Source organism: Lynx rufus, unplaced genomic scaffold, assembly GCF_022079265.1.
Source record: "Lynx rufus isolate CCGP_SWC_20201006 ecotype Redwood Valley unplaced genomic scaffold, mLynRuf1.p SCAF_13, whole genome shotgun sequence".
NCBI classification, from domain to species: Eukaryota; Metazoa; Chordata; class Mammalia; order Carnivora; family Felidae; genus Lynx; species Lynx rufus.
In genome coordinates this window covers 53,893,242-53,913,963 of record NW_025814827.1, presented here as the reverse complement: position 1 = coordinate 53,913,963, position 20,722 = coordinate 53,893,242, and the positions used below count along the sequence as shown (strand labels likewise).

Below are 20,722 nucleotides of genomic sequence, written 5' to 3'. Positions count from 1 at the left end.
GAGTCTCTCTGGAATAAAGAATGCACTTTTGGCAATAATCTTTTAAAAACATGTCCATTATTGTTAAGATGCTAAACTAGTCTGCAATTATAGAAAGGTAACTTTTAGCAAAAAGGGGGAAAGGGTGCTGGATATAAATGCAACTTAGCCATTATACTACAAAATACCTTTTCTTAAAATTCCACAATCACTCTTTTCATAAGCAGATAAGGTATTAATTGCCATTTAGTTCTACATTATTATATTTTGAAATCTATTTACAACACCCACTGTGCTTTTTATCTCTTGTTAGATTTCATGGGAATCATTTCAAAGTAATTCTGGGGAATGGATAAAGGTGATTTTCTTCCTCTAGATTCTCTGTTGATCCCAGGTACCTGAACTCATCTTCGTTTTTAATGGATGTTGGGTATTCACTAGCCAGGTCAAAGGAATATTCAAGTTGGTCTTGAGGAAAGGAAGAAAATAATTCTATGTGACAAGGTACAGCACAATACATCCATTAGGCCAAATCTACAAAAGAAGGATCATCATAAGACCACACTTGAAGAATGAAGTAGCAAGGAAAAGCAAGGAGAAAGAAGGAAAGTGAGAGAACACAGGAGCAAGGATAACCTGGGAGGAATTCCCAGGGATAGTGTGGAACACGCAGGAGAGGACAGATTACTGAACTAACTGGTTTCATGACTTGCTCAGCTCTGTTGCATGGTATTTTCTAGCTCTCTCATTCATACATTTGACTCCTTCTCTCCTCTATCAGACCCTATTTTCCCAAATTTATCTCTGAGTAACATAGTTTATTTCCTATGAAGCCACTCTTGGCACTTGTCACAAAGCTCGGAGTGTTACTGGAAGTAGAACAGCTAGGAATTGGTATTTTAGGGAAATATTACTGTTATTCCAGAATCCTGCAGATGGGAAATAAATGAATTCAAGAACACGTGGGACACAATAAGAATGCAGGAAGAGAGTTAGGCTTTGGGGAATAACAACACTAAAAAGGAGGAAAATGATACTAGGGACAAAAAGTCAACACTAGAAAGATCCTTCTGTTTATTCATTTATTCCTCCCTGACCTGGAAGAGACTGAGGTACAGACAGCTCTACAAACTTCATATTTCTGATTTTATTTTTATGACATCTAAATAGGACATTTTCCTGTGAGTTTGGATAACTAGGAAATTGCTTCTTAGCTCTTTTCCTTTGCTTTTGTGGTGGAAGCCCAGGGCAACTTGACTCCTTCTCGCCAGTTTTCAGTATTCCCAGATGTGCAGTAACACTAACCACACTCTCAGGGTCGTTTAGAAGTTTAACTAATATATAACAGCAACACACTCTTCAACCATTATATTAGGTAGTAGAGAGATGCTGACTCAATATTAGCCAACTGGTAAATTGCTATAATGATTATTTAGCTCAAAGCAATATTCCAGAACCATGTGAAAAGGAAATGTAATAAGAACTTCATTCTTTAAACACTCCCATAGCTAAAATAAAGCAGAGGTCCAGGAGAATTTTTTGAGAGCATTTTCCTGAATAAAGTTAGTTTTCTTTTTAGAAGGATGATGTTTTCATTTCTTCTGAGAAGAGATACCACATCTCTCTCCTGCTTGCTCCCCAAAACGTGAATGAGTATATTGGGGGGCAGTGCCCTCATTCACCTCATCTAGTATTTTGGCAGCAAGGCAGAATATATGTCATCAGGGCATGAAGGTGTTCTAACTAAACATCTGAGAAGCAACTTGGACTGAGGGGAAAAAACACAACTTAGAGTCTTTGCCTAGTTTGGAAATAAGTAGTTGTATTATCTCAAGTAAATCATATAACTTTTATGTGCCCTCCATATTCTTTCTCTAAAATGCAATGATCCTTTAGCATTTCACATCTTCTGGCATCAGATTATGACATAATCTTGTTCTGTTATGAGGCAGGAAAAATATCAGTCTATCTAAGACAGACTTCTAAAAAATAATAAAATACAACTTTGAATATTTCTCAAATCAGTTGCAAGTTGACTCTCATCTGCTCTGGTGAACTTGTAGGAGTGAAAGAATACTAATTTCATTTCATCTTTCATTTTTATTTATTTTTCCTTTCACTGTCCTGAACTGTAGGAAACTAATTGGGCAAGTGCTTTGTTGCAATCACTTGTATGAATCAACCTTGCTTGGCCTCAGATTCTGCTCATGTATTCTGCTCATGTTCTAACATATTCAAAGTCTAACTCCAAATATCTTTATAGTGAGAACCACATGCCTAAGCAAAGCACACAAGATTGAAAATTTTAACTTCCATTGTTACGTTTGTGAAGTTTTGAAGTCCATTGCACCAATGTTTTACTGAGAATTAGGATGGCATGTTTGAATGGATATCCATTGGCTCTCTTGGTGGTAATCTTGGCTGACAGATAAAGGAGTGAATGGGTCTTGAAACATCCTTCTAATTCCTAAAAGTCATTTCCCCTGTCATGACTGAAGGGTAATAAAGAAGGACATTTTGAGAAAAGGAGGAGAGCTTGAGGGGAAGGAAGAACCTGGTTTACCACCTATCCTGTACTTTTCAAAGAACTTCTAACACCAGACCCATTGATCTATTTTTACACTTATCCTCATGACATTAAATTCAAAAAGAAAGAAAAATATCCTTAGGGAAGAGAATGCAATATTCTGAATGTAAGGGTATAAGTTAGGATTTAATCAACAGTTTAGAGCATCAGTGAAATTAAGAGAGATAACTTAGGCTATTTTTTTTCCAGATGGGAATAATGATTTATGCCTCTGTCCTATCTTAGAGAGGTTTGGGGAGGATTAATGAGCTAATGTCTCTAAAGCTCTTTAAGCTCCTCATATGGAGGTGCAACATAAACAGAAGGTGAAAAATGATAGCAAACTGTACACTGAGTTGAACTTCCAGAGCAAAGCCCCTGGAAATGAGAAGCTGTTGCAGGTCAAGATGGTAAGTCTCTGAATTCCAATACCAGAGGAGTCTTGGTTTATTGTCATATGTATCTTTAACACTATTTAAAATAGGACTTCATAGTATTAACAAGCATTTCTACATTTCTTGTCAATCACAATGTCTGTTGTAATGATCATTTTTTTAAATTTCCAATCATCAAATAACATAGACTTATTATCTCTATTTTATAGAGAAAAAATTGAGTTGTGAAAATTGCAAAGACATCAGTATTAATTCACATGAAATCATTGGTTTGGTATTATTGGACTATGGCCTGGATTAGGATTCAGGAGATGTGGGCTGACATCTGGCTCTGGTTGGGTAGTTATTTAATTTATCGGAGACTTGGTTTTTTCTTCTTCAGAATAAGAAGGTTAAGCTAGCTAAATGATCTCAGGTCCCATCATGATGATCTGCAATCTGCTAAGTACTTCTTAAATATCTAGTGACTCTAAAGTACATTGCCTATGGTACTATGAAGGGTATGCAAAACAAATACTTTAAGATGGTTCCTACTTTTAAAAAGTTTATACTCTTAAAACAACAATGAAATATCAACACACTCCTATTAGAGTGGCCAAAATTCAAAACACTAACACCACAAAATGCTGAAGGGGATGTGGAAAAAGAACTCTTATTCAATGCTGGTGGGAATGAAAAATGACACTAGCACTATGGAAGAAACTTTGGTAGTTTCTTACAAAACCAAACATACTCTTACCATACAAGTAGGCAATCGTGCTCCTTGGTATTTACCTGAAGGAGTTGAAAACTTATTTCCACACAAGAATCTGCATATGGATATTTATAGTAGCTTTATTCATAATGGCCCAAACTTGGTAGCAACCAAGATGTCCTTCAGTAGGTGAATGAATTAATAAATTATGTTTATAATCAGACAATGGGATATTATTAAGTATTAAAAAGAAACGAGCTACCAAGCCATGAAAAGACCATGGGAGAATCTTACATGCATATTGCTAAGTGAAAGAAGTCAATTTAAAAGGGCTACACACTGTATGATTCCAACCATACAACATTCTGGAAAAGGCAAAACTATGCACAGTAAAAAAAATCAGTGATGGGGTGCCTGGGTGGCTCAGTTGGTTAAGCATCCGACTTCAGCTCAGGTCATGATCTTACAGTGTGTGAGTTCAAGCCCTGCGTCAGGCTCTGTGCTGACAGCTCAGAGCCTGGAGCTTACTTCAGATTCTGTGTCTCCCTCTCTCTCTCTGCCCCTCCCCTGCTCATGCTCTGTCTCTCTCTATCTCAAAAAAAAAAAAAAAAAAAAAAACTTAAAAAAAAATCAGTGCCAGGGGTTGGGGCATGGGGAAGGGGGCTAGGAATAAATAGGCAGAGCACAGAAGATCTGTAGTGCAGTGAAAATACTTGGTATAATAAACCACAATGATGGATACATATCATTACACAGTTGTCTAAACCCACAGAATGTATAGCATTGAGTTAACTGTAATACAAACTATGAACTTGGAGTGATCATGATATGTCATTGTAAGTTCATCAACTGTAACAAATGTACCATTTTGGTGGTACCATGTTGATAATGGGGGAGGCTCTGTATGAGTAGGGACAGGGAGTATATGGGAAATCTCTGTAACTTTCCCTCAATTTTGCTGTGAACCTCATACTGCTTTAAAAAAAAAAAGCTTAATTTAAAAAAGGTTTACACTCTAGTTTGTTGATAAGACACATAGATTCATAAATTTTTTTAATGTTTATTTACTTTTGAGAAAGAGAGAGAGACAGAGCACAAGCAGGGGAGGGGCAGAGAGAGAGGGAGACACAGGATCGGAAACAGGCTCCAGGCTCTGAGCTATCAGCACAGAGCCCCACGCAGGGCTCAAACTCACAGACTGTGAGATCATGACCTGAACCGGAGTCAGACGCTCAACAGACTGAGCCACCCAGGTGCCCCTAGACACATAGATTCATATCTATCCACACAAGAATAACATTTAAATAAGTACACAAAACAACACAGAAGTCTCTTATCTCTAGAGCTCCATGCACATGCACATGTTATTCTGTTCACACTCCCCCTCCTTCACTTCGGATGTCAATTTAGAGTCACTCACTCTAGGAACTTCCTTGTCCCTCCCCAGGAATGCCCCATTTACTTCCAGAGCACATTATGTTAACTCCAAATAATCTTGAACTGGCTTCTCTTTTTAGGTACCAGAGCCTCTCCATCCTTACATGTGTTCTATTACTTCCAATGCCTTTTCTTGAAGATTTTCTTCCTTATTTAAAGGGGACTGTGAAGGCAGAGGCAATTGCATTCCAGGAAAAGAGGAGCTCTTAGTGGGAGTGAGTCCTGAGAAGGCTTTCTCCTACTTCCTCACCCCTACCAGCATTAGCAGTTTCTAAATCCTGTCATCTCTAACAGGAGAACTCTCTTAAATCCAGCCTCCTATCTTCCACTATAATTGTACTAGTTCAAGTCCCCAGAACGTATCACCTAAGTTACAGCATAGTTACCTTCTAATGGGGCTTTCTCTCTGAACACTGATGGACACACAACTCTGCAAGACCACTCTGCTGCTCTGGGACACTGAAGATGCCCCTGATGAATGAGAAAAGTATTGACTCCTTAGCTTGCTTTAAACTTCACCTGATATTAGTTATATAGGTACCCCATGTTTCAGTATCAATGGACAATTGGCTAGCCCTTGTATATGGTCTACATTTTCTCATTCTTGAATTTTCATAAAACTCAAGGGAATCTACATTTTCCATTTGCTTTTTGTCAGGGCCTGAAATATTTGTAGAGGAAGCCACTTACAGATTCTCTCAGAGGACCTACCTTAACACTCAGTCCTGGCAAACAAAACTCTCTCCTTAAGAACAAAGAGACATAGAAAAATCAACACATAGATTAATAGACATTATAGTTAAAAGGAGGGCCCAGTTTGAGCACTCAAAGCAACAGACTAATAAACTCCTTTTGAAATAGAATTAGTACAAGAAAAAAGAAAACCTTAGAAAATTTTAATCTAATTCAAAATTATACACAAATATATTGCATCCATGGCACTGAAGTAGGCACTTCTGCAAATGAAACAAATCAAGAACAGGAAAGATTGTACAAAGATGAAAAGAACTTTTGTTGAATTAAAAATTGCAGTGAAAAACTACAAAATTAGGTACTGCAAAAACAGAAAACCTTGAGAATTTCACCAAAAGTCCCTGTATTAAAAAGTAGAAATAAAAATAGGTTTCTTTAAGTGAAGGAAAGATCTGGGGGACTCAATATACACAGAATGGGACCTCTAGAAAGAGGGAACTAAACTAAACATATGGAGAACTTGTGATAATCAAATGGTAGGCAAAATTCTCTGATGTAAAGCAAAATTTCAGTTGTCAAAAATCAATTAAGACTCACCAGGTTCCCAGCAAAAGAAATACAAAGGGACCAACACCCAGCCATAGATAAGTGAAAAACAAGGTTACTATGGAGCAACAAAAATCAGCCTTCTTCTTTATGACTGTAAATGCCAAAAGAATCATTGGCAGTTTTGATGGTCAAAGGTTATATTCTCCATGACAAAATTTTACAGTTGGCCAAGCTATTGTTTATTTGTGAGGTCAAGTAAAATGTATTTTCTGACTCACAAGGTTTGGAGCATATACTAAGAATGCACTTTTCCTATAAAAATTATTAGAAGATAATCTAATAGTACTAAGAATAACTTTTTTTAAATGGAAACCGTGGTATTAAAAAAAACTGATGTTGAGCAACGAAATGAGTATTATAAAGAATTAATTCTGGGGGCGCCTGGGTGGCGCAGTCGGTTAAGCGTCCGACTTCAGCCAGGTCACGATCTCACGGTCCGTGAGTTCGAGCCCCGCGTCGGGCTCTGGGCTGATGGCTCAGAGCCTGGAGCCTGCTTCCGATTCTGTGTCTCCCTCTCTCTCTGCCCCTCCCCCGTTCATGCTCTGTCTCTCTCTGTCCCAAAAATAAATAAACGTTGAAAAAAAAAAAAAAGAATTAATTCTGAATCATGTTTCATATTCTTATAAAATATAATGCAAACATAAAAAAAATTATTGCAAGTATGAGAAAGAATGTCATTGTGTTAGTAAAATAATAATATTAGGTAATAACTGCATCCAAGATGATACCAACAAAAATGGAGAAATAGGGTAGAGGATGCAGAAAAGTCAATTTATCATTTTAAAAGTGGCATCAATAAAAGGTAGATTCATTCTTGTTCTTGGATATAAGGGATATCTTTTTTAAAAAATTCCAATTCACTAGGATAAAAATGAAGAAAACAACATGCCTTATAGCAAAATATTTAGACAAGACCACTGTGTAAGCTTCATGTATTGCTAACACTTAGCCCAGGGCCTGCCACATGGTAGGTGTCCAAGAAATATTTATTGGATGAATAAATGAAGGAACATGATGAGTTAAAAGATCAGCAATCTTAATCAAGAAACTAAATGTGGGCTGCCTGGGTGGCTCAATCAGTTGAGCTTCTGACTCTTGATTTTGGCTCAGGTCATGATCCCAAGGTTGTGGGATCAAGCCCCATGTCGGGCTCTACATTGAGCATGGAGTCTGCTTAAAATTCTCTCTCTCTCTCTCTCTCTCTCTCTCTCTCTCTTTTCTTCTGCCCCTTCCCTGCTCAAACATGTGCCCTCTCTCTCTCTCAAATTAAAAAAAGAACTATATGTGAAAGGGCTTACTTTTTTATTAAAAGATAGAGACTTTCAGATTTGATTAGAATGCAATTTATTTAAAAAATTCACCTAAAACAACATGCTAAAAATTTGATAACCAAATGACAGGCAAAGATATATGAAGACTTTAGACGTATTGTGAAGGACTTCAAGGCACCTAATAGATGAGAAAGGAATAAGGCAATGCCTCTGATTGTAGGGTCTCTGGTTAGTTCTGTTACATTCAAATCCCGCATCTCTTCAACCTGGTCATTAATTTTAACCAAGAGTGTTCTGTATTCTGTTTCTCACAGACCTGTACATTTGCTTGCCATCACTGTACCAGCCATTTCTATAATTCTTTGCACTTTTAAATCAACCGAGTCCTGATGATGTATAAAACAACAAAAACATATATATTCATGCTACCTGTGCCACCTTTCTGATTGAAATTTATAACTAAGAAAACCTTTTCTTTCCCATTTTAGACCCGCATGTCTATTCAAATTATAAAGATATTATAATGTTAGAAAGGAAATGGATATAAAGACAAAGTTGGCTACTGTGGTGCCAAAGGCAACAAACTTTGGTTCAAAAGATGCCCTTGTCCTTCTGAAGCATCATTCTCAACGAAGTAAACATGACTTCTGGAATACAGAATTGTCTGTATACCAGAAGTTTTATGCCAAATGGAAAGTGTTGTTTAGAGGAATTAAATGACATCTATAATTGAATAGATTCATCCAAGGAAAAAGATGGCTACGACACAGTCACAGAATGCTAGAGGTGAGGGGAAGCCTTTCAAACAAAAAGCCTAAATTTACAAATAAATAATATCAGGCAAAAAGAAATTATTTACTGAGATCACACAGCTGGAAATCCTAGGTCATAATGTTGCCAACAAACATGACCTAGTAAGGGTACTCTATAACTACCATTAATTGGTAAACTGTAAAAGAATGATGTGGTACTAAAGTTACAGAAGAGGATTCACAACTCAATATTAACACTAAAAAAATAAATTTTGTTTATCTCCTTAAGTGGAGTTCTAATTGTGTGTGTAGAGCAGTAAACCAGGAGAAATATGATGAAGATATAAAAAGAGTGTTTACAAAAGAAGGTCAGGGAGACAGAAAATGGGGAAGAAAAGGGACTCTAAGCAGCTGTTTTGCCATCTTGCTCAAAAGCCGAAAAGTAGCCTGATGTGGAGATCCACCTTTGATAATCTGGGATCTGGTCTATTGCATCCCAAAAGAGCTGTCCTTTTCCCAAGTGAGAGGGGAAACTTGGAAGGTGTACTGATTGCCTCCTTTTTTGCTAGGCTTTAGAGGAAAACAATCCTCTTGTGGTTTTACCTAGATGATTATAGGTCAATGACCAAACAATAAGATAGATAATTCACTTCCTATTGAGCATACAACTTACCTCAAGTAACTGAAACCCCATGGACTTTTCTTTATGTTTACTACTTATCTATTTACTTTGCTGTATTAACAATAAATATTTTTTTTAAAAAGACCAGTTTATGCTATAGTAATTATAATGCTAATATATATTGAGTTCTTACTATGCAGGCTCTAGTTGCAAGCAACTTTCATATATAGTATCTTATAACCACTCTATGAGCTAAGTGCTATTACTATCCCTATTTGTAAGATGAGAAACCTAAGGGGCTTTAAGATCAGGGATTAGAAATAGTTAGAGTCGGGGCGCCTGGGTGGCGCAGTCGGTTAAGCATCCGACTTCAGCCAGGTCACGATCTCGCGGTCCATGAGTTCGAGCCCCGCGTCAGGCTCTAGGCTGATGGCTCAGAGCCTGGAGCCTGTTTCCGATTCTGTGTCTCCCTCTCTCTCTGCCCCTCCCCCGTTCATGCTCTGTCTCTCTCTGTCCCAAAAATAAATAAACGTTGAAAAAAAAAAAAAAGAAATAGAGTCATGATAAACCCAAGCATCTTGAACTCACCTGTGTAAGCTTCTTCTCTAATGTGGAACAGATTCACTGCTCCCATCCTACACTTAGATAAGTGGAGAGCATGGAGACAAGTTTACAATTCTGTTCCCCATTTTCTACCCAAATTGAGTGTGTTAACAATAAAAATAACATTGAAATAATGTTAAGAAATCAATTAAGACTTAAGAATATAAACATTAATCACAGTGGTTTCAGAGCCTAAATGTATTTCTGTCTGATTTTCTAAGCAGCAATAAAGTAAAGATGGGTGAGATCTCCCTCTCATCTTCCTAGATTAGCATTGCAGCCTTTAATTTCCATGAATCTGGTTTACCTGATAGCAATAATACGAATGACACCTTTGAAATAAGTACACGGCTATATCTTTGTATCCTCAACTCATTCCCCTTCATGGGAATCAGTCAGTATCTCCTTCTAGTGAAAGGTGTGCTCAGAAAGAATTAGGTCTTTGTTGTTTCTTTTTTTCTTTCTTTTCTTTTCTTCTTCTTTTTTTTTTTTCACTTTAGAAGGCTGCACTAAGGCTGCCAATAAAAATTTCCTGTGGATCTTCCCACCAAACCCAAATGGTAGTGTGTATAACATTTATTTAAATCTCTCTTTGAATTCAAACCTTAACCCAGCCAAATTTTTTAAAAGACAGTTCTGGATTGTATCTAGTTACTTAAAATTACTTCCAAAGTGTTAGATGATGGATTTCTTATATGTGGTGGGACAAAATATCTGATAAAAGCTGAATTCAGTATTTTCTTTTGATGAACCTAACATGGTTAATATAATAGCTTTTTAAAAAATTGTATCTAAGACATATAGAAAAGATTAAATCCTGTCTGATGTCTGTTGATTTTGAAAGCATTTGCATGCTTTTGTCACAGCCAGATTGAATCACTGTAATTCTTTGCAGCTTTGCCAACAACATCATTACAAAGTTTGTAATGGCTCCAGGACACAGCAGCAGGGATGATCCTGAACCTGTAGGAACCATGGCTTCCTTTCACATATTACAAAACTTCCAAAATATTTTCTTCTGTCTTTCAACCTAGTCTTAAAAATGTGGGTTTGGGGGGACACAACCAGTGTGATTATTTATGCTGCCATTGAGATTGGTTACAGTGGACATGGGAAATTCCCTCTAAATGTCTTGGCCAGATTGGTCCAATTTTTACTTCTGGAAATTACAGTGAGATTTGAGAAAATGTTTCTTAAAGCATGAGAACTGTGTTTAGCTCTTTTATTTATCTCTCTCTTTTTTTAAGTACATTAGTGATATCCCTTTTCGGAGTAATTACTTAGTAATGCTGCACATTTAATAGTTAATTTGAAATCCTTTTAAAGACTGTACCCTGAAAATTTTAATTTCTAAGATTTCAAACATTGATTTGCTGATTCCTTCAGCTGGCTGTCAAGTATTCAGACATGGGGTGAGAGCAGGCTACCAGTTGATGTGTGTTTTGTAGATCTTTGATCTAGGGACTATTGAGTTTACAAAGTAGTGGCAGATTCTGGAATAAACTTACTAGGTCTGACTATTGGCTCTAACACTTACTACCTGAATGACCTTAAGTAAATTACCTCAATTTTCCCTGCCTTGGCTTTCTCATCTATAAATACAGAATAAAAAACTACCTGCCTCAGGATGGTGATAAGGATTAAATAGGCAAATGCAGGTAAGACATTTCGTAACTGTGACTTACATCCTATGAACAGGTGATAAGTACCAGTTGTCATCGTGTCATTGCTAAAATTATTAAAGAACATTTTGTCTCCTTCTACTGCAATTCCCACATGGCCTCCTTTCCTCAAAGGAGATGCAGATGGTACCATTGCCATGCTTGTGATAATTTTTGTAATCTAGAGCACGGTCAGGAAACTAAGGCCTGATGGCCAAACCTGACCCACTGTCCACTTTTGTAAATAGTTTTGTAACTTAGTTCTATTGAACACACTATACTAATTCATCTACATATTATTGGTGGCTGCTTTTACACTACAGCAGCAGAGTTGAGTAACTGTGACAGAGATTATAATATCTGGCCTTTGGAGAAAATGTTTGCCAACCCTTGATTTAGAGTAAAACAAGGTTTCAATGTTCATTTTGAAGGATCAGTGAGTGACAGGGAGATTACTGGAATTTGAACCCAAAGACCATGGCTGTTGCTCTGTCTCTGCTCCTTGTTGCTATGTGGATTCAAACAAGTCATGTTGACTTTCCACATCTCAAGTTCTTCATTCATAAAAATAAATAAAAACATCCTTAAGGAAGTGACCACAATTTTCAACTTACATAATTAGTAATTAGTCTAAGGTTTAAGTATAATAGCTTGCATAAAAGTGCTTGGTCAAACTTAAATTGCTAAGCAAATTTGGGCCATTAATCATTGCCAAGCTTACCAAATCTATTCCACTCATTCATTCACCTTCTTGATGACAGAGCCTCTTGGCAACTCTAAACTTGTCCTTCCCAGGCTGATTCTGGGCCCAGTCCAGTGCTGCAGCCTCCTCTGGCTGGTAATGAATAATTTCTCCCCAATTTGAGTCTTTAGAATAATGAATTTAGTTATGGAATACAATAAACATATGATTAGGTAATTATTTTCTCTTTGAAGGGCCATCATTAAAAAGTAGTGCTTTCCAGCCAATGGCATTAAAACTGCATGCAAACAGCTCTAAGGGGCCCTTCGCCAGCTGACCTCATGAAATCTCTGACGTGCCTTCCACATTTTATTGTAATGGTGTGTTCACTCCTTGACAATTTTGCATTTCTGTCCCAAGGGTCTCAGGTTCACATCTTCATGTATCTCCCCATACTGGGCTTTGACTCTTTCTTTCTTAGGTAGAATTTCACCTTGTGTCTAATCCCACATTTATCACACTAACTGCCTTAAAGAAAAAGAATACATTCCACAATTGCTTTTTCCCTTTTTCTGAAAACTTAAGATCCTGATCCTTTCTCTCATCCCAGACCAAACTCAAAGAAGGAAACAGTTCTGTCTACAAAGGGACAGGTTTTCCTTTTCATATGCAGCACCCTCCTACCCGTTCTCCTGGGTAGTGCACTGTGGCTTATCTATCATTACTCTGGGTGTCATATAAAGGAATTTGTTCCATTAAAAGCCTGAGATTATAGAGAATGGAGAATCATAAAGCTAAATCCTGTGGATAAATCCTGTCTTCCATGTGACCAATGACAGCAGTAGACATTTGGGAACCCACAAGAAGAGGCAAATTGTGGCAAAGAGTTCCACACGTAAAGATTCTTTAATAACTCCTATCTGAGAAATTTTATCACGTAAAAAGGCAGAGGGTATCTGTTCTTTGGATTTGTGGTAAGTAAAAAGTTTTTATTCTGCATATGCTTATTATCAATTATGATTTTGACAGGTTATAAACATTATGTTACATTATTATTATATTACAAACATTTGGTTTGATTCTTCCAATGAACGTGTAATATACAGAACACTTGATTAATCATACACTAAGCACTAAAGAGTAAACAGCTCAGAAATATTTAAAATTCTGGCTAGGAAAGACATTTATTCCAACAGACAGGCATAAAGCTTTCTTAAAAAACAAAAAAGAAGTGCCATCATGCTAGATCCACTTAGCTCATCTGATCAAATTCCTCAAGGTCAAAACTTTAGAAGGGACTCAAGTTTCAGGTTATAGAGAATTATCAAGACTCCATAATCTCAAAAATTTTGAAAGTTTCAATTTAAAAAGTGACACATGACAAAAATAAAGGTCTACACTGATATAGTATAGAACTGTAAAATAAAAACACAAATACTTTCACCTCCCAAGATCTTCAATAGCCAAAACTATTTGCTATCCTGGCCCAGTTGCTGAAGATTGTGACTGATAAACCAACCGTAAAGCAATAGTGACATTTAGTTCTGTTCTGTTCTTCTCTCTGAGTCATCCAGCATTGAAGGGAATTCAGTAAATATCAATAAATATCAATTTTGCATAGTAGTTCAGAGAATAGACTTTAGAGTCAGACAGCCCTAGATTTAAACCTAATTCTAGGGGTGTCTGGGTGGCTCAGCTGGTTAAGCATCTGACTCTTGGTTTCTGCTCAGGTCATGATCTCATGGTTCCTGAGTTTAATTAAGCCCCACGTAGGACTCGATACTGATAGTGCAGAGCTTGCTTGGGATTCTCTCCTTTTCCCCCTCTTTCTGCCCCTCCCCTGCTTGCTCTCTCTCTCTCTTAAAATAAATAAAAAAACTTAAAATTTGTTTAGAAAACAAAAGAAAAAAAAACCCTAATTCCACCACTCATTCTGGCCTTAGACATACAAAACTTAACCTTCAACTGGCCATTTCCATACCTGCAAAATCAAGATGCTATACCAACTTCACAGGCTGCTATTAGCATTAAATTAGATACAGGTATATATTCACAATAGAATATCATACAAATATCAAAATAAATGAATTATAGCCATACTCAATGACATGAATGAATCCTGTCATTACAATATTAAATGAAAAAAGAAGTCCTAAAAGATAATACACAGCATGATTACCTTTTAATAAAGTTAAAAACAAATAAAATAAAAAAAATATTCTTTCCTATCAAAGAAAAGCAAGGGCACAAAGAATATGGGGTTCATGATTATCTAAGGTGAGGAGGGCAGGGGATGGAATAGGGCTAGAAAATCAGATCGAGAGATGAACATTATCATCAAAGTCTTACCTTTTGTGGGAGGGGCAGGGTAGAAAAATGTCTATACCTACTTTAAAACCAGCTAAATATGTAAGAATGGGGTACAAAAGCAATTAGTTTGATGACCAGCGACACTGAAAATATAAAAATGCCCTAAGAAAAAACAATCTTTGAGGAAAACAAATAAAACAGCAAAGAGCATATGATAGTCTCTGGCACTTTTGAAATAAAAATCCTAGGATTATTTTCAGGCACTAAAATGCACATGGTAAATAGTGATTCAGATGTAGTGAATATTTCCCTAGTGGCTACAAAGTATTAGCAAATGACTAGGACACCTAGGAATTATCTACTGATCTGGAAGTCTAGAGATTTTTCTCTCTCACTGTTTCTCCTTTGTTTCTTAAACTCTCTTAAATTTGTTACTAGGATAGCTGAAAATCATGACACTATACAAAGCTAAAGCATAAAGCTAATGTCTTTTGGAAGCGTCAGCAAAATGAATGCAGAACAGCTCACTCTTACATTTATAATAATAACAAACATGGGAGGGGGAGTTGTTTATAAATATCTATAAGATATGGTGTAGGTATATAAATAATTGTAATAACAAACTTCCTGTTTTTATTTCCAATTATTGTATAACATTTTTGGGTTTATAATATTAAGAGATTTCTGGCCTTTAAATGTACCATTACACAAAAAGCAGAAGTAATAATTTATACATATAAACTCATAACTGTGTGAGATAAATACTATCAGCATCCCATATTTTAGATGAAGAAATTGAGGCACCAAGGGATAACATAAGGAACATGACCAAGGTCACACAGCTGGCTGGGGTCATTAACTGGTTCATTAATGCTGTGACATAGACACTGTGGAGAAAAAATATATTTCACAACATCCAGCCTACTAATGACCAGGATGCTTGATAAGGTGCATGCTATGTTCAAGTAACACAGGGAAATACCAGAAGGCTCCATCTCCCTGCGATGGGGGTTAGGGCAAGACAAGTAGAGATGAAATAACAAATCTTCTGGACATTAGAGTTTAGAGAGTAAAACCTATTTGCCTTGGAAAGAGGCTTTCATTTCATTTCCAGTTTGGTCTTGTCAGTTCAGCGGCAGAAGAGAAGGTTTTCAACCAAAGCAATTTGTAGGTGTGTAATGCAGACAGTTTATTGGGAAGTATTGTGGCCTTACCTTTGACAGCTCCTCCTCTAAGGCTATGCAAGTAAGCAACATGAGCCTGCTTATGTGGCAGACGGAAAGGGAGCCATCATGTGACTCAATTCTAGGATAGACAGTTGGAAGATTGCAGGGCTGCAAGGGGATGGCAGTGGGGGGAGGGGCTGGGAGTGAATAAAACCTGGTCCTGGAAAGCATCGAAAAGGGACAATTCCTTGGTCCTAAGAAGTTCTCTCCTTCTTGGTTTTCTCCTTTCTCCTCTTTGAGACTATTTATGCCAGAAGGTTTCTTGGCACCAAGTTCATATCCTGTAACCCCAGAGTCTCAGACTGATAACAGCCAGAGCCTAAATAATCACTGCACTTACAGGAAGATTCAAAGGGAATAGACTAGCATAGGCAATACAAGAAAATATTTGAATTTTAAACTGCTTTTGAATAGATGGTGCATAAACCATGGACACAAATGAGGTACATGCTTTTTCGTGGACGTCCAGTGAACACACACATAGCTGTGTTGCTAAGGTTGGCATTTTTCTATGGGGGAATATGCTTGTAATGTAGGAACCTCTTACTTTATTTCTTCCCTCCATAAATAATTGATACTCTCACATGTAAAAATTATGTTTCTTTTTGTTAGCATTAATGGTATTCAATTAAATCATGTGCTTTTATCATATCACTTCATGGAAGTATTTTTAGCCACATTATTTATGGAACATTTAGGTCTGCCTTTCAAAGTCCTCAGGAATCTTTAGTGTTTGCTGGTCTGCTTTTAATTTATCAAAGCCCTCCCTCCACAGGCACTGCACAAAACACACAAGCAGCAGAGACTCCCCCCCCATACAATGTGTATTTGATATGCTTAATGTTCATCTTTATACACACACAGACGTTGGCGTACAAGAAACGTGGAGGGTGTCTATAAATTCAAGGAAACATTTGAGTGCACAGTGATACATAGATACATGGGTATAATACTTTATGTACTTGATAAATATTTCATCCCTCCCATAAAGAAAGCTTTTTATCAACTTGGATTGTTTTTTTATTACCTTAAAGTATTGCAGTTGTTTCTCAGCATTCATTGTTCCTTCCTTTTCTTGTCTCAGACAGGAATTGAAGATGAAAAGCTCTGTATCTCTTAGCCACCCTTTCAGTTCTTTGATCCTGACCTCCAGCTGCCTTACCAGGCTTCCGCTTTCGGGAGAGAGCAGGTCACGTGGACCAGACCCACTGTGCCCTGCCATTGTGTCCTGGATCTTCTGTCCTAGGGTTTTCTAAGGCATCGGATTAAAAACAAAAACAAAAACAAAAACACACCAACAACAACAAAAAAAACAAAAACATAGATTAGCTCAGGTACCAAAAACATATCACAGTTTGGCTGGTAACAAGAGCCACCTGGAAGGTGTCTGGCTGCACCTGCTACTTCACAACTGACATTCAGTTCAGATTAGCTCATTGTTCCATTTAGGATTTTCGAATTCTTGAGCCATGTGTGTTGTTCTGACCACCACCAGAGGCTTAAGAAGACCTCATTCACTTATAATTTCCTTTAACAGGAAGGAAAAGTTCACCATGGACACTGATGAAAATTCATTTGAATTCTCATGATGGGAGTTTACAGTAAACTAGTGTCTGCATAACATTTTCAGGAGATAGAAGTCTGAGTTTAATCAATATACTAAAGAGGCCAGGAGTAGATTATGCATGGAGAATTAAATTCCTTTTGTTTTGTTTTGTTTTGTTTTGTTTTGTTTTGTTTTGTTTCATAAAGTATAATTTCCCAAACCATATATGACTGAGGGCTGTTCAGAAGGGGTAGCCTCCTCGGTGCTGTTGGCACATTTTACCTGACTTGGAAATTGTTCAACCCCACACTTAACCACTTTGCATTTCTGGTTGCTAGATTTTCTTATATATGTGTCAAAATAAGCCCCAATCCACTATGCTAGAAGCCTTCTTAGATTAACCACTATGGCATGAATGTGCAGTTGGGAGGGCTTTTTTTTTTTTTTTTTTTTTTTTTTTTTACTGGAAAACACTCCGGAGAATCAGTAGGAGTTAATCTATAATGATGAATTAAACCTACAAAAATAAGCTTAAAACACAAATAAAATTAAGTCAACAAACATTCATTTGCTGTGTGGTGTTCTGTAAATAGTATCTTTAGGAGATCATAACAGAAAAATAGCCTTTCTTGGCAACACCCTTGTATTTTCATGGTGCAAATATTGATAATTTGAAGACCCTCAGTGGAATCCAGATTTAGCTATTGTTTTTATGCTGTAACAAAAGTAGCAGCAGGAGGTGAAATCAATGCCCTTGGAGGGTAGGGTCACAAAAAAGAATTTATTGCCACTTTTTTGTTCTGGAACAGTTTGCAATCATAAATTCTTCATAAACAGAATACTTCAGAGAATGGTCCGTCTTCATAAATATACGACAGAGGACATCAATTTCATTTAATTCACAATTTGTGTCAGCACAGCAGATGCCAATGCCTGCCTTGATAGGGTTGTTTAATATGCAATTGAGACAGAGTAATATGCAGCACAGGGGACAAAATTTCACAGATTAAACTGTACGCACCACTGACATTTCATTCTAATGTATTTCCATTCCACACTGTTCACCTTAGATGAAAGTAATATTAAAAACCATATCCCTCTATTTTACTATTGTTAGAAGTTAAAATCCTTGTCTTTAAATTTTTTTCATGCCAATTAAAATGTAATCATGCCAATTAAAGCGGTATGCCTGGTGGTGTTACTGCAGCACAGGTTTTGTTAAAAATCTTCCCCCCCGCCCTTCTCTCCCCCTAAATCATGACAAAACTCTGCATATTGTATTCAAATGGTATTTTTGTCAAAATGGCAACCGTTTTTCGGGTATCTGACTCATGAAGGATAGCTAAATATTCTGTTTCTTTAATATTACGTTGATTTAAAATTTTTGTTGAGGAAGCAATATACGTGCCATCAAACAATTTTCAAAAAAGATTGTGTTTAGTTATTTATCAAATTAGAAACAGATATATTAAACTACAGCTCTTTCTATCAAACACATAAAGTTGCTGTTCTCATCTCTTTAGTAAAACAACCCTTTAAAAATGTCGTACGCTAACCACATTTCTCCTGCAGGAGATCAATGAATTCTGTACAAGTTAGTAGGTTCCAACTTAAATCACCATATTATAAGGTGGAAGCCATTAATTACTATTAAAAAGTAATGTAACAGTAGGTCAGAGTAAAAACTTTCCATGTTTTAAGTTACTTTGCACAAGTGTAGAGCCTAGTGAATTTAGATGAGAAAGCAAGGATTTAAACTTGCAGTTTTTTTAATCACCTAGATTAAGTATGGCATAAACTGAACACTGGCAATCCTCCAAGTCATCAAGGTACACGGAGAGCTTTTTATTCAAAATATTTTTGGAGTATTATTTCTTTAAAATTAAAAAAAAAAGAGGCAGGAAATGGAAGGCATGCAAAATTATGCTCCATAACTGACACCACCCATACTTTGCTGTTATAATTAATCATTTAAGTAATTGACAAATTTAGCTTACCCTTGATTTGAAGTGAAGGCAATTTAGGAGAGAAGTTGATGAAAAAATACAGTCTAACCTCTCTCTCTCTCAGCTGTCTTCCAACAAAAGGACAGTACTGTCTCGTGCACAGTGCCATCCAGGTCTCTGGGTAACAGAATCTCTATATTGCCTTTTTGCCAGATTCTTGCATCTCAGGCTTTGGCTGAGACCCAGCCCATCATTGCGTGAAATGAATTACATGAAACTTTTTTTTTTTTGGCTTTTGTTAAAAGTGAGCTGGAAATTGAGGCACAAAACAGAGGCCGATTTCATTCTGCAATTCAGATTTGGGTCAGATTTGCATCTTTGTTTTGGTGGCTTTAGTGTCACTTGAAAGCTGTAGTGACAACTCCCCTTTTCATCTGAAGGGTACAGTAAATAGTTACACAGTGGATGTCTCTAACATGTACCTTCAGAGTAAATTCTATTAACATTCATTCAAGCATGACAGTCAGTGTATATCAGATATACTGTATTATAGTTCACTTGGTGCATACCCATAATACATGGCATATTTTACTTACTTTTGTATGTATTAAAGAACCAAAATTATTAAAATCTGAGAGGAGACAAGCTCAGTGTAAAAAAAAAATCCCACAGAAAAGGAAAAGCAGTGTTTTTTCCTCATAATAGCATAAATAGCTTGTTTGAAATGTAGGTAGTGAATTGAAAGAGAGATATATTTGTGCTTCAAATTAGAAATCAGACAGATAGAGTACTTCACTACACAAAAAATGTACACATAACCTACAAACAGTAATAAAAATGCAAATACCCCAAGCAGTTCCCATTTTTCATTAATTGAATCCACTTTTTCAAGGAGATCATTTGGTAGTAAAACGCCACCTTTCTTCAAAGCTTCAACCTTACTAAGCAGCTCCGTCTTTTTCAGGTCCCTGATGGACATTTCCACACTGTATCTCTAAAACGAGAAGAGAGAAGGAAAGCTATCATTAGGGAGACAGGTGTTCTCTGCAAATCTTTGAGCACAGAGTTAGTGACGCTCACGAGGGTTAAAAGTTTTTGTTTCTAATAAAATTTATGGGAAGGCTAAACCTAAGTACCTTGAGTCGTTGAGCAATATTGCTGAAAACAGTTAAAGTATATATTACTCACACATACATAAACATCCAAGGTATTCCATTTAGTTGACTAAAATTTATGTCACATTAAAGTAAAGTTTACACACACATTGGGTCTTTAATTTAGAATATTCCAAGTAGGAAAATACCTGATCTAGGAAAATTTACTGTTACAGTTAATTTGGGTCAACATTTGGCTCCAGAGCGCTGCCCATCTCTCATGTCTGCCCCACAAAGGACTCATGGTACAGGGTGGTACAAATAAAATGTTCCCTAAAGATTGTGTAAACTTCCTCCTTATTCTGTAAGTCTCCAGAGTTCTCAGTTAACCCTTTTTTTCCCCATTTTCTTTTACTTAAAAATTGCATGGGCTTGAAGAAGAGGTACTTAAATAGAGAAAAAAAGCAAACCAGAGCTTTGAAATGGTTACAAATCTATGTTTCTTTATTGATTATTGTAAAATGTCCCCAAACACCACAATTGATTACAGTCCCCTCTCCCCCAATATACATTGTATTGTAACAAACTGCCAAGTGAGTCTCTGCTAAAAGATGTTTTGCTAGAGATAATGTAAGT

General features: G+C 36.7%; 1 protein-coding gene across 1 annotated transcript in view; it reads right to left on the bottom strand.

Moving 5' to 3' along the window:
* Positions 1–20,722, bottom strand: part of AKAP6 (A-kinase anchoring protein 6) — a 366,558-nt gene that overhangs the window by 68,408 nt on the left and 277,428 nt on the right. Inside the window, exons 9-10 of the mRNA XM_047074636.1 lie at positions 19,840–19,986; positions 16,528–16,752 (exon numbers count right to left, since the gene is read on the bottom strand). Of these exons, the coding sequence (XP_046930592.1) occupies positions 16,528–16,752; positions 19,840–19,986 (372 nt within the window). The remainder of the gene's footprint in view (positions 1–16,527; positions 16,753–19,839; positions 19,987–20,722) is intronic.